General features: G+C 50.6%; 1 protein-coding gene across 1 annotated transcript; it reads left to right on the top strand.

Annotated features, from left to right (window-relative positions):
• The first annotated feature begins 1,938 nt into the window (after window positions 1-1,938).
• On the top strand, window positions 1,939-7,651 carry ACKR3 (atypical chemokine receptor 3). Its single transcript, XM_005532759.2, has 2 exons — window positions 1,939-1,979; window positions 5,679-7,651. The coding sequence occupies exon 2, from the start codon at window positions 5,706-5,708 to the stop codon at window positions 6,798-6,800; it is 1,095 nt and encodes a 364-aa protein (XP_005532816.1). The 5' UTR covers window positions 1,939-1,979; window positions 5,679-5,705; the 3' UTR covers window positions 6,801-7,651.
• Window positions 7,652-13,431: the final 5,780 nt, after the last annotated feature.

Here is a 13,431-nt window from a genome sequence, read left to right as displayed (position 1 = left end):
TAAACCTAATCCTGTCACTCTCTGACATCACCGTGTTTCAATCCCACCAATATCCGCGGAGTTGGGCAAGCACTGGGAATTCAAGCAGATGCTGGAACGCTTTGCTCACCGACAGCTGTGAAGTTGGGAGGACCTCACCCAGGGAAAGTGGAAGTGAGGAAGGGAAAGGAGGCACCTTACATTCCACCCTTCCTATCCATGGGATGGTGGGAGACACATCCCTCTGTTCTTGTTCCCTGGCAGCCAAATCAGAGAAGACTCCAAAGGCATGCTGAGGTGATTTAGGAGCTGTAGGTTGCTGTGGGCTCAGGGGGAGGGTTTGGGGGCCCAGCCCTGCTCTGGCTCACCTGGAGCTTTGGGAGCAGCCTGGTGGAGATCCCTGGGAGCTGTCAGTGCCGCTCTCAGGGCTCAGCAGGGGGCTGGATATCCAATTTTCCCTCGGACACACGGCCTGAGTGACCCCCTTTCCCTCACCTTCCCCGTGCTCAGGAGCCCTGCAAGGAGGGGGATTTTCACTTTCACCTGGCTTGTTTCTCCTTGGCGTTAGTTTTTCTTGCCCTTGGGGAGGGAGCAGAGGAGAGGATCTGCTGCCTCCCCTTGCCTTGTCTACCTCAATATTTTATTGTGGCAGGGAAAAAACAAATCAGAACAGAAAACAAATAGAGACATGCTGTTTAATTTTTCCCCCCTTACATCTGTTTTCTGCTTTTTCATGTTTTAAAATCTGTTTTCTCTCCCCGTTTCTATTTTTCTCTTCTTCCCCTTTCTTTCTTCCCTTCTCTTTCATCATCTTTCCCCCTCCCCTTTTCTTCTGTATTTTTTCTCTCCCTTGTCTCTTTTTCCTTTTCTCTCCTTTTTTTCTTTTCTCTCTTTTGTCACTTTTCCTCTTTTCCCTCTTTTTCTCTTTTTTCACCTTTTCATCTTTCCTCACTTTTTCTGTCTTTGCCCCTCTTTTTCTGCTTTCTTTTCTCTACTTTTCTTTTTCCTTTTTTCTCCTATTTTTCCATTTTTCTCTTTTTCTTTCCTCTCCTTTTTCTCTTTTTGTATTTTCCTTTTTTCGTATTTTTCTCCTTTTCCCTCTCTTTTTTTCCTCCTTCTATTTATCTTTTTATTTTTACTCTTTTCTTCTGCTTTTTCTCTCCCTTTTCCTTTTTTCTCTCCTTTTCCCTCTTTCTCTCCTTTTTTCTTTTTCTCTCCTTTTTCCTCCCTCTATTTCTTTTTCTCTCCTCCCTTTTTTCTCTCCCTTTCCCTATTTCTTTTTCTCTTCCCTTTTTTCTCTCCCTTTCCCTCTTTTTCTCTCAGTTTCCCTGTTTCTCTCTTCTTTTCCCTCTTTCTTTCCTTTTTCCTCCATTTCCATCTTTTTCTCTCCTTCTCCTCTCCCCTTTTCCTATTTCTTTTTTTCCTCCATTTCCTCTTCTTTCCTCTCCTCTCCTTTTCCCCTCCCTTTTCCCTCTCTCTATTTCTTTTTCTCCCATCTTTCCCCCTCCCTCTTTCCTCTCTATTTCTCTCCTTCTCATTTTCTCTCTTTCCCTCGCTTCCATTTCTCTCTTTCCCCCCCTTTTCCCTTTCCTTTTCTCCTCTCTTTGCTCCCCTCCTTATCACCCCCCTGTCCCGGTATCACCTCCTCTCCCACCCCGGCTGCCCGCACCCCTCGCTGCCTCTCCCGGAGACCCAGCGGGGCTGGGCCGGGGCTGGGCTGAGCCGGGGCTGGGCCGGGACTGAGCCGGGGCTGGGTTGAGCCGGGGCTGAGCCGGGGCCGAGCCGGGGCTGGGCTGAGCCGGGGCTGAGCTGGGGCCGGGCTGATCCGAGCCGGGGCCGTGCCGGGGCTGGGCTGAGGCGATCTGGGGCCGAGCCGGGGCCGGGCCGATCCGAGCCGGGGCCGCCCCCGGGAGGCGGGCTCCCCTCACGGCCGCTATAAGGCGGCGGCGGCGGCGGGGCCGCGCTCACTCGCCCGGGCAGCGCTGCCGGCAGGCCCCGAGGTAAGGGCGGCACCGGGGGAGCCCCGCCGGGGCTGCGGGACCCGTGGGGGCTCACAGCGCGGCCGGCCCGGTCCCCCTGAGCGCTCGCAGCATCCCCCGGCTCCGTCGCGTCCCTCCGGGCTCGCAGTGGGTGGGGGGAGCCTCCTCTGCTTGCCCCCACCTGGATGTCCCGTGGAGGGAGGGTCTGGGGGAGCTCGGAGTGGCCGCCGCTGCCGTGTGGGTGCCCCTGCGTGCCCAGGTGCGATCCTCGGCTCCCTTCCTTCCCCTGCGGTGTTTCTTCAGCTCGGAGCTGCGGGAGAGTTTGAATGTGCCGGGCTCGGTCTCGCAAAGCCCCTTGCGGGTATGGGTGTCCTCTTGTGGTGGCCTGATGCTGGAGAGCCAGGGCACGGGAAGGGTGAAGCTGTGCGAGTGACAGCCGGCCCAGCAATCCTGACTTTTCCTGGCATGGCTCATCTCCTTCTCCGTTTGGGAAGGGCAGAGCCCACTTGCCCGCAGCCCTGAGCAGTCGGGAGGCAGGTCTGAGAGCGGGCAGGAGCGGGCTGTGGGATGCTCTGGGAAGCTCCCCAAATTGTTGAGGGTTTGGACGCTGCCGTGCCGCGATGGGCTGCCCTCCTGGGCAGGGATGCGGGTGTCCGATTAGTCTGTCACAGCCTGCAGCGGGCACTGGGCAGGAGGTGGCACGGGGAGGGTGCAATCCCGCAGGCTGCATCAGCTCCAGGGACAGCTCTGGGTATCTGGAGCAGGATTTTGGGTGCGCCTCCTCTCCTTCATGTCCTAACTCCCGTGAACTAGCAGCGGCTGGACTCGGCACATGTGCCTGCCAGGTGAAGAGGTGATGGCCTGCAGGAGTTTTGCCGTGTCGTGGCCAGAAATTACAGTCCCAGCTTCCTTCTCGAGTTTTTCGGATGCTGTGCTGTCTGCAGAGAGCGCTGAAGGTGTTTTTTTTTTTTTAGGAGCACGGAGTGGCTTTATTGAGTTTGTCCGGTGCGTTCCCCCCGTACCTCCCAGCTAATCTGGGTGGGAGTCGGAGCTCAGGTTACAGCAGCTAATCCCAGGCTACAGCCCGGTTTGTGGGGCTGTAATCTGTGAGCACAGCCCTCCTCCCCGGCGGGACCTGGAGCCTGGGAGGCCGGCTGGGTTTCGGGTTTTTATTGCCGCACTGGGGATGCGAAAGGCGCAGGCAGATGGATGCACGTGTGTGCAGCAGCCGTGCTTTCGGAGTGCAGGCGGGCTGGGATCGGGTTGAGCATCCTTCGTGCTCCCTAACATGCCCAGGGTGGCTCTGAGCCAGCAGCTGGGATTGTGGTGGCCGTGGTGTCCCCAACATTGGTGTGAGCCCCTCTTTTTGCTGCTGTGTTGCTGCCTCTCTGTTGGAATCTGACACCCCTCAGCCAGGTTTGAGTTTCTTCTCCGTGAGGTATGTGCTGGAGGCTTGCTGGTGCTGGGTGGTCACAGTCCTGTCCTGAACTGGGGTCTTGGGGCATGGAGTGAGTCTGTTCCTCTTGTTTTAGACCATGTGCCTTTCCAGAGAAGCCCAGGTCCACCCGTGGTACTTCTGTGGGATGTTGGGAGTAGCTGGGTGTTCCTCCTGCTCTGCTCCCCTTGCTGCCCCCAAATACCAGCAGGAGCTGGTGGCCTGTGCCATGGAGCTGGAAGTTTCATGGCCTTTAGACAGTTAGCTTTAATTTCTGCAGGATTATTTTGAGGCACAGGGGCTTGGGGATGGTGCTGCTTCTCCCCATGCACGAGAGGCTTGGAAAGTGTTTGTGCTGGGGATGCAGTGGGACCCTGGGTGAGGTCTGGCAGGAGCTCCATCCCTGCAGCACCGGGGTGGTACTGGCAGCTCTAGGGGGGCCTGAGGATCAGCCCTGCATGATGTGGGTTAAATCACTCTCTGCTTTCCTGAGATGAACACAGGATCGGCTAACGCAGGATGGAGAGCTGCCACTGTCTCAGCTCCCTCTTTAGCCAGTGTTTTAGCAAAATCCATGCTTAATTTGGTTTGAATCTCGGCTCCGTCTTTCATCAGGCCAGCAGGATGAAAGCCATAGGTCAGATCTCCTCACGGGGCCAATTTGGGCCTGTTTGTGGAGAGATTTGATCTCCCCTGAATGTGTGCATGGCCCCCCTCATTGTTAGTGCCACCAGCTTCCCCTCTGCTGGGACAATAGTGCCTTGAGTCCTCTCAGGTAATCTCCCTCCTTATCTCCCTTCTCTTCCGTAGCCTCTGTTCCTGACAGGCAGGAGGGTGAGAGCTTTGGGAAGAGCCAATTATGCAGATGTAGAAGAGGTGCTGTGTCAACCAAGGTCCCTTTTTGGGGAGAGGGAATGAGAAGAGGATATTCAACACATCCAAGCTCTTCCCTGTTTACCTCCCCTCTGTGCTCCTGGAAGCCCTACCAGGAGATCCTGGGATGGGGTGAGGGATGTTTGGAGATGCCCTGTTGCTCTCTGGTCACTTGGCCAGCCTGGCTTTGCCCCACGCTGGTCCCTCTCCTTCTGGGGCTGTGGTGATGGGGAAGAGCACGGTGACCATTGCTGGGCATGCTGGATGTGTGGGCTGGCTGACCTGATGGTCCAGCTCAGGATGGGAAGCCATGAGGGAACAAGGATCCATCCCTTGGAAACCCACCTCTGCAGCTTTGTTTTGGCATGTCCCAGGCTGAATCCTGCGTTCCAGATCTGGCCTGGCTGAAGCGTGGTGGGCACAGGCCTGTGGCTGTGGGTGGTACCGAGGGTCCCAGGGAGGGGGGACAGCATTTTTATGCCTCCCCAAAAGCACAAGGGTAATTAGTAGCTCCTCTTGGGGTTTTGTGTGAGCCATTAAGGTCTGATTGGCTTTTTCTTTCTACTGGTGAGGAAGTTAACAAGTTGCTTTGTCCGCTGCCTGCAGGTAGAAGAAAGCAGTAAAGAGGCAGCAAAAGTAGATTTAGAAAAGCAAAAGGGTTGGAAAGGAGGCAGTTGTGGAGCTAGCCATGATGGGGGAGTGTTTTGAAATCAAAGCACTCTTCTAAAAAGAAAACTTAAGCCCAGCAGATCTACTCAGCAGTCAAGCTCACAGGTTTTTTTCTTTTCTAAATGCTGTGTAATAATTGTTTAGGGGATAAAGGGGATACTTTGTAAAATAGAATTCGAGGGAAGGGGGGAGGACAAAGCAGAATTTAAATTTAAGTTTGGATAGGGGTACAAAGCCCCTTAGTTCCCCATTTCTGCTTAATGCAGCTCTAGCTGAGCTTGACAAGATGCTGACCAGAGCCTGTGGTAAATGTTTTACGGTACCATGTATCAGCCAGATCAATTCTACTGTGCTTGAGGGAGTGCAGATAAAATGGCTTAAAGATTCCCCTGCTGAAAGCGATAGGGCAATCATTTATGCCGGAGGAGACAGATTTAGTTGCCTGACGTTTATTTGGCCACGGTGTACTTTGCAGATTTCACACCCGGGGACGATAGCCAACCTGATGATGTCAGATGTGAGCTGGAAGAGAAGGAAAAATCACACAAACTCTGGTGCTGTTCCTCTTTTGTCAAGGAGATGAGTTTTGCTAAGTGTCTTGGTTGTTTTGCTCCACGGAGCGCTTTAATGGAAGGTGCCTGGCAAGAGCGGGATGTTGCTAGAGCGGCGCATCCCGGCATGACACAGCAGCAGAAATAGCTCCATAATTTACGTCATTTCTCTCAATCCTGTTTTGCCTTTAGGTCATTTGAAGTCCAATCTGAGCGACCATGAGCGCGCTTGACTTGACTTCCATCCTGGATTTCCTGGAGACGGCCAACTTGACGGAGATCAACTGGACGTGCAACAACGGCGAGTGCATCACGGTGGATGCGACAACATGCTCTGGCACGCTCAACAAGAGCGCCCTGCTCTACACCCTGTCCTTCTTCTACATCTTCATCTTCGTCATAGGCCTGGTGGCCAACTCGGTGGTGGTGTGGGTCAACCTCCAGGCCAAAATGACCGGCTATGAAACCCACCTGTACATCTTCAACCTGGCCATCGCCGACCTGTGCGTCGTGATCACCCTTCCTGTGTGGGTCGTCTCACTCGTCCAGCACAACCAGTGGCACATGGGGGAAATCACGTGCAAGATAACTCACCTGATATTTTCCATCAACTTGTACAGCAGCATCTTCTTCCTGGCGTGCATGAGCGTGGACCGCTACCTCTCGGTTGCCTATTTCACCAGCTCCAGCAGCCGCAAGAAGAAGATCATCCGCCGCTGCATCTGCGTCCTGGTGTGGCTCCTGGCCTTCTCCGCGTCCCTCCCGGACACCTATTACCTCAAGACGGTCTCTTCCAACAACGAGACCTACTGCAGGCCCGTTTACCCTGAAGAGAGCTTCAAGGAGTGGTTGATTGGCATGGAGCTCATCTCCGTGGTGCTGGGCTTCCTCATCCCCTTTCCCATCATCACCGTGTTTTATTTCCTCCTGGCCAAGAGCATCTCCGCCTCCAGCGACCAGGAGCGGAAGAGCAACGGGAAGATCATCTTCTCCTACGTCGTGGTGTTCCTGGTGTGCTGGCTGCCCTACCACGTGGCCGTGCTGCTGGACATCTTCTACAGCCTTCACTTCATCCCCTTCAGCTGCCAGATGGAGAACTTCCTCTACGCCATGCTCCACATCACCCAGTGTTTCTCCCTCGTGCACTGCTGTGTCAACCCCATCCTGTACAGCTTCATCAACCGCAACTACAGATACGAGCTCATGAAAGCCTTTATTTTCAAGTACTCTGCCAAAACCGGCCTCACTAAACTCATCGACGCCTCCAGAGTGTCAGAAGCAGAATACTCAGCCCTGGAGCAAAATGCCAAATGACTGCAGCCCCAGAAAGAAACTTTCTTGACTCTCTGACCTGATGTGTTGTTGTTTTTTTTGTGTGTGTGTTATGGTTTGTTGTTAAGTTTTTGTTTTTTTAACCCCTTCCTTTCAATGTGCTTGTTATGAACGGGGCGTGAATTCCAGCCTACAAAACAGAGAGGACAAAGTGTAATTTAAGAGTAGGATCAGTTGCAAAGTGGAAGTGGTACCAAAATGAAAACCTTTTCTCCTCCTAGCCCAGTGTGGACTCCTCAACAACGCTATGCAAATGGAAATGACTTCCTAGCAGACAAAGCCATTGTGTAGCATAGATAACATGGATAAGCTTCTCCTTCCACGTCTTGATTCCCTCTTGTCTCCTTGTATATGTTTATATATATAGTGTGTTGTATTTAAAAGCTCGAGACTTTATTTTCTGCCTCTTGGTGTACCTTATACAAGTGTATTTGAAAGTTAAATATATTTTTATCATGTATTTGAAGTATATTGCCGATGAGTGTATCCAGAGTGCTGTAGTCTGAGTGTTAGGTGGCCGTTTGGCTCCAAGAGGATGCTGATAAATAGGATGGAAATGATCTCTTGGGAACATCCTCCCTGGCTGGCACACTTTATGGACCGTGGCTTTATGTGGTGTCACACCCACATGCTGGAGCATGAAATATATGTAGTGTAATATAGCTGCCATCATGTTAAAATTAACAGTATTGTCAGAGTCCTTAACTCCTACTCCCCTGCTTCACCAGGCTGTATCCTCCTGCACAGAGCGAGTGATCCTACTGCTGAGAGTTGTCTCTATTTGTAAGTTATTTTTGTAAAATAAAGATCTGAGAAAAAAACAAACAAACAAACCTGTGCCTGCCAGTGGTTTGATTTGCCAGCCTTCTCCTCAGGAAAAAAAAAAGCCAAAAAGGAGGAATCTCAAGCCCACCTTCTGTCCTTTGGTGCAAGAGCAGACAGGTCAGTCAGAGTTTTCCTGGTGTTTGGTGGCCAGAAAGAACTGTTGGAGGAATGGGAGATGGCACTGGAGCGTGGTGAGCAGGGAAGGGGTGGGAGGAGTGAGTGAGTCTGTGCTGGTGGGGAAGGTAAAACTGATGGATTTATAGGTAAAAGCTGCTAGGAATGATGAAAAGCTGTGTTTGTAGCTTAGAAATAAACACAAGGAAGGAGAATACGGAAGTGTGCAGATGGAGCGGATATTTGGACTAATCCAGGTTCAAGCCTCCGGGGTTTTTGCTGGCGATGGAACTGGGGGGTTAGCTGTCCTGACAGCACTAAATCCCTTTTTATCTCTTCTTCCCTTTGTTGTGGATTTGCAGTGCCATGGTGTCCGAGTGTGGGGCAGGATCCAGGCGCTGTGGGATGCCTGAAGTGGAGCCTTAACCCAGCAAAGGACTTGAGTCATGGCCGTGTTCACCTCAGGACAAGGTATTTAATGTCAAATCAGTGATGTCTCCCAGCCATGTTTGCTGCTCCACTTAAATTCCTGTTCAATCCAAGAATGCCCTCATCCCCCCTGCGATCCCAACAGCCAAACCATTTGGGAATGACTGCATTTTGTTTCTTTCTACGTGTTCCATTACTGCCTCCTCAAAGGTTGTCCTGCAAGAACAGATGTTAAGTCTGCCATCCCCTCCTTGTACTGCTGTTGCTAAAAAAGCACCAGTCCACTCCCAAATGGGGAGAAATCCCAAAAGGAAGAGGATTTCTGGTTGCAGAGAAGCTGTCAGGATGGAGTGCAGGTGCAGCTTTTTGTGCTGATGCTTCTTGTACACTGTGGGTATTTTGAGCTTCCTGTAAACCTCAAGATGCTGCTGAACTGCAGGGAAGGTTCTCCCTTGTGCTGACACTTGAAATTGGTTAATGCTGAGAAGTGAATCCCCTGCTTTAGTTGGGCATTGCTCCTCTTCACTCAGCATCCCTGTGTGCAGCTGTGTCCTCCCCAAAGGTGCTGGATACAGCTCTGGCATCCCACTCCTGCCCACCTGCGGGGTGTTGCTCATTTTAGAGCAGCAGAACTGTTTCAGTTCAGGTTCCCTCTCAGGCAGTGGGCTGTTCTCACGTGGTGCTGTAGCTTTACACTGGCAGAAACTCACTGAATTTTTTTTTTCCTTTCTCTCTGCAGTTTGGTATTCACAGAGTGGCGTCAGCCCTGCACATAGCCCGGGTGGTGCTGAGTGTTGGGGAGATCCTGCAGATCAGTGCTGCCTCAACCACACTGATAAAGTCTCCAGGCCTCTTCCTTGGGGAGGTGAATCGTGGTGTGATGGTGCCTTTTCCAAAAGCAGGGTCAGACAGGGAGCAGGGAAAGGTCAGAACCGTGACCCTTGCTGTCAATGCTGTGCATGCATGGAACTTTTCCAGCTCCTTGATGGGAAAACCTGGAGCTGAGGACTCACCTGTCCCTTGAAAGGACAAGTGGAGCTGGGAGGCAGCACGCCCCACACCAGCAGTTTGGGAAGTGGGAACACTGTCCTCTACAAGGCTTGGCACTGCTGAGTGGCCCTGAGGTGGCTGTGACCCTGGGAAGGGGGGGGGGGTGGTGGGCAGAGGATGGGAAATGGGTGGAGGGCAGAACAATGCAGGGGGAGGAGGGATGGAGTTTGTAATTGTTGTGTATTTCTCATTAGGACTTTGGTTTCATGCTAAAAATTCTCAAAAATCAAACTGGAAGAGGTGTAATAGCTTAAAAATTTGTCTGTGTTCTAGGAAGCTTTTCTCCTGTGCAATATGATGCCCCAGCTGGGGTTTGCACTGAAACCAAAGTGTGGATCTGGACTCCTTGGAGACTGAAATGAGGGAATTTATCAGCAGATAGCAGGTGAGTGAGTAGGTGTCTTCTGTGATGTGACTGTGACTTAGAGTGATTGATGTGATGGCTGCTGTCACTTTGGCCAAACGTCCTGAGCCTGGAACTTGGGGTGTTCAGGAAGAATTTCTTCATGGAAAAGGTTGTTAAGCATTGGAAGGGGCTGCCCAGGGGAGTGATGGAGTCCACATCCCTGGAGGTGTTGAAGGAAAGACTGGACTTGGCACTCGGTGCTCGGGGCTGGGTGACAAGGTGGGGATTAATCATAGATCGCTCTTGGCTGGAAAAGACCTCCCAGACCATCAAAATGATTCTGTGATTCTGCTTTATGAAGGAACCCTGCTTCTTTTTGTTGTGCTTGGGGATCTCTCTTGTTCCCCTGAGAGCTACAGGTGTCCTTGGGGATTCAGGTCCTATCTTTTCCAGGAGGTCAAATTCACTGTGTTAAGGCTTGGCTGGAAAAATGAGTACAAATCAAACATAATCCATAACCTGGAGCGAGTCCTCCTGCTTAACTCTTGGGCTTTCTGGTAAAGCATCTCCATGTGCCTCAGAGACAGGCACTGAGCAAATAAAAATACATCTGCTCCGTGAGAAAGGCTTTATTTCACTTCTTCCATACAAAGTACAGTGCTGCTTTATTGTTCCTTAAACACAGCTTTCCTTTTATGAGCCATAAATGACGATCAGGTGTAGCGCAGTGACTTTAAATCAGCTCCTCTGGCATTATGCAGATAATGTACTGTAAGAAACACCCAACTGGTGCTAATTCATGGTTTCAGTGCTGCTGACTTTGGGTACTCTCCTTTCACGAGTTCACTGTGCATAAAAGCCAGTTAAAATTCCTAAGAAGCAAGGAATAACTCGGCTGTGAGCAATATTGCACGTGAGGGTGGGGGCAGCGCTGCCGAAGCCCAGCTCTTAATTCTGTTTCTGAGAGTTTCTCCATGACAAGAGTGGAGCTGGTACTCCAAAAAATGAAGGGCTGTGGGGTTGAGCTGGGTGTGATGTGATGGGGGTGGGCTTTGGGGGGAATTGGTGTGTTCAGAGCCCAGGGTTTGGTTTTGGCCTCCTTTCTCCATCAGGATGTGTGGTTGAAGAGCATCTGAGCCAGAGTCTGCTCTGACTTACACCCTGGATTTACAGTAAGGTAATGCTGCAGATTTAAAAGGAGCTCTCTGGGATTTATAGGGCTTTTTATAAGCAGGATCAGGAATTTCAGCCATAATCCCGTGCAAATGTATGGGTGTGAGTGGCGACGTGTGCATCTGCATGGCTAATGCAGAGTAATACCCACATCCAGCCAGAACTGGGAGATGAAATCACAGCAGAGGATAACCATGGTAGCTTGCTCCCACAAAAGTACTTGCATTACAGGGTTATAATGGGATTCAAACCAGGCTCCCAAAGATCCTGGCCTGGATAAGCTAGCTGTAACTCTAAAACATGTGGCTGGCTTTCCAACACCCACTGTCATGAGAAAAAACAGCCTCCTTCTACTTTGGTAGTTGCTGTTTGAAAGCAATTCTTCTTTTTTTTTTTTTTTTTTTCCTTTTTCCATAGAATTCTTAATCTCTTTGTTTTTGTTGTGGGAAATACATGCAAGGCCTTAGCTAGAGAAAATACTGTAACTTCACAGTGCCAAGGAGATACCAACATCCCAATTATGTGAATCCAGGGAGACCCCTCAATCCTAAAATACTGAGCAGGATGGCACTGGAGTGAGCATCAGAGTAAGGCTTTTTGGGGTTTTTAACTTACTAAAAAGGTACAAGAAAGCACTGGGAAACTAACCAGGCCCTCTGCAGATGATGCTTCTTGTCATCCTCTGGTTTGAAGCCAACTCTGATGATGGATGGTGCCTCTTGCCTTTGGGTTAAGGGGGGAAAAAAGCCCCCGAGCCCCTCTCGTGTTTGCTGTCTGTACAGTGCTATTTCCAGACTAAAGAAAAAGAGTTAAATTACATTTTAACAGAACAATACTGACAACAGCAAAGGTCAGGAAACTTTTACGTAAGGTCACCCTATCGATTGCAGCAGTGAAAGGAGAGACATCAAATACTTGGCCGTGAAAGGCTGAAAAGAAGTAAATTCAGCATGAGATATTGAAACCCAAGCCTCTTTCATATGTGGCAGAGCCTCTGACATAGCAGGTTTACTGTTCAAGCTGAGATATGTTGCCTTGCCAACATATATTCTGAGTTACCCAAGCAGATTTAATGTTTTTGCAGTGGTGACTTTTCCCTTTTTTTTTTTTTTTTGGGGGGGGGGAAAGCTTTTCTTTTTCTTTTCAAAAAAGAAAAAAATTGTTGCAGAAGATTTCAAACCTACCTAGGAAATGACCTTAATCAATTTAGTTCCACCGATGAGTATGAAAACTTGTATCTTTCTTTTTTTGCTTTCTCTGAACATTGTCTTGCCTGCATTGAGCGGGGTGACCGAGTCACAGCTTGAGAGAAAAGTGTGTTTTGTTTGTTGTTTTGTTGTGGGGTTTTTTTTTTAATCCATCCAAGTGGCAGCTCTGTTTTGTCCAAAAGGATTGACGTGACTGACAAGTGTTTTGAATTTCTAAGCTCCGAGGTCTCCAAATGCATGAAAAGCGAATGACACACACATAAAAATGTAAATCTTTGGAAAACAAGCACCAACTACACAAAAAACATAACAATTCTGCAAAAGGGTGACAGATGCTGCATTCATTCTGGTCTTTTTTTTTTTTTTTTTTCCTTTTTTTTTTCCTTTTTTCTTTTTAATAAGCCAGTGTTTCTGGGCCACCTACAGGCACATTTGTGTCTCCTGCAGGAGGGAATTGGGATGCACAATAAGGCAAAGTCATGGTTGTGCATCAGGGTGGGTCTTTCTGGAGCTCCCATCGCCACCAGCTCGCCAGGATCCGTCCCCATCAGCTCCATGTCCATCGGGGTGACTCCCTGGATCCTGATCCAACAGGCACAAACACTCCAATGTCCTCATTATCTGGGGCTTGGGCTGTGGGAGTCCCAGGGCAGTGAAGCCACAGGGCAGGACTGTGCCTGCCACCTTGTGCATCCCTGAGAGCGTTGTCCAAATGCTCCTGGAGCTCTGGCAGCCTCGGGGCTGTGCCCATTCCCTCTGGAATTAGGAAGAATCTGTTCCAAATATCCAGCCTGACCTTCCTCTGATACAGCTCCATGGCATTCCCTCCTGTCAGTGGTCACCACAGAGTGACCAGAAGGTGTGAGAAGGAAGGAAAGGCACACTTCTGGTCTCCCAAGCAGCAAGCTGGCTTCTCCCTTCTTCCAGGCATCCCATCACAGCCTTGTTGTCACTCACTGTCCTGGGCAAAGGCTGCTTGGCTCAGGATTATCCATGACCACCATATGGAGTTACTCTAGAGAGTGTTTTAACCATTTTTGCCTGCTGGTAATATATCTGAGTCCAGACCACCGGAATGCAGGATGTGCCTCCACAGAGCAGCCCAGGAGCCCTCTGTGGCATGGCCCTGCTCCCTCCTGGCTCTTTTCCCTTGTGGCAGGATCAAAGATGTGGGATCACTGTGTGGAGGAGGCTGGGACCTTGATGACACAATCTGGAGCTCTTGTCCCCAACTCAGCCACCCTGTTCCAGGGCTGGCTGGAATCTGGAGGTCGTGTCTTTGGTGGGTGGCAGTTTTCTAAAGAGGAGTGGTGGTGGGGAGAGAGGTTTTCTTCCCATTTCCCATCCTGTCTGGCCTGGTGAATGCCATGTTTTGGTTGAGGGGTTTGAGAGAGCAAGGGAAGCAGTCAGTTGGAAAGTCTGATCCCACGGCTTCCCCTCAGTTCAGCTCCAGTGCTTCCTCATGGCT

This window comes from Pseudopodoces humilis, chromosome 8, assembly GCF_049639895.1.
Source record: "Pseudopodoces humilis isolate 2021_Gansu_Grassland_sample_001 chromosome 8, ASM4963989v1, whole genome shotgun sequence".
NCBI classification, from domain to species: Eukaryota; Metazoa; Chordata; class Aves; order Passeriformes; family Paridae; genus Pseudopodoces; species Pseudopodoces humilis.
Note: the sequence above shows the minus strand (reverse complement) of the source record. Positions and strands in the feature narration are given on the sequence as shown.

What these genes read in the sequence shown, in the direction of transcription:
- ACKR3 (XM_005532759.2), top strand. Translation starts at nt 5,706, where the DNA reads ATGAGCGCGCTTGACTTGACTTCCATCCTGGATTTCCTGGAGACGGCC.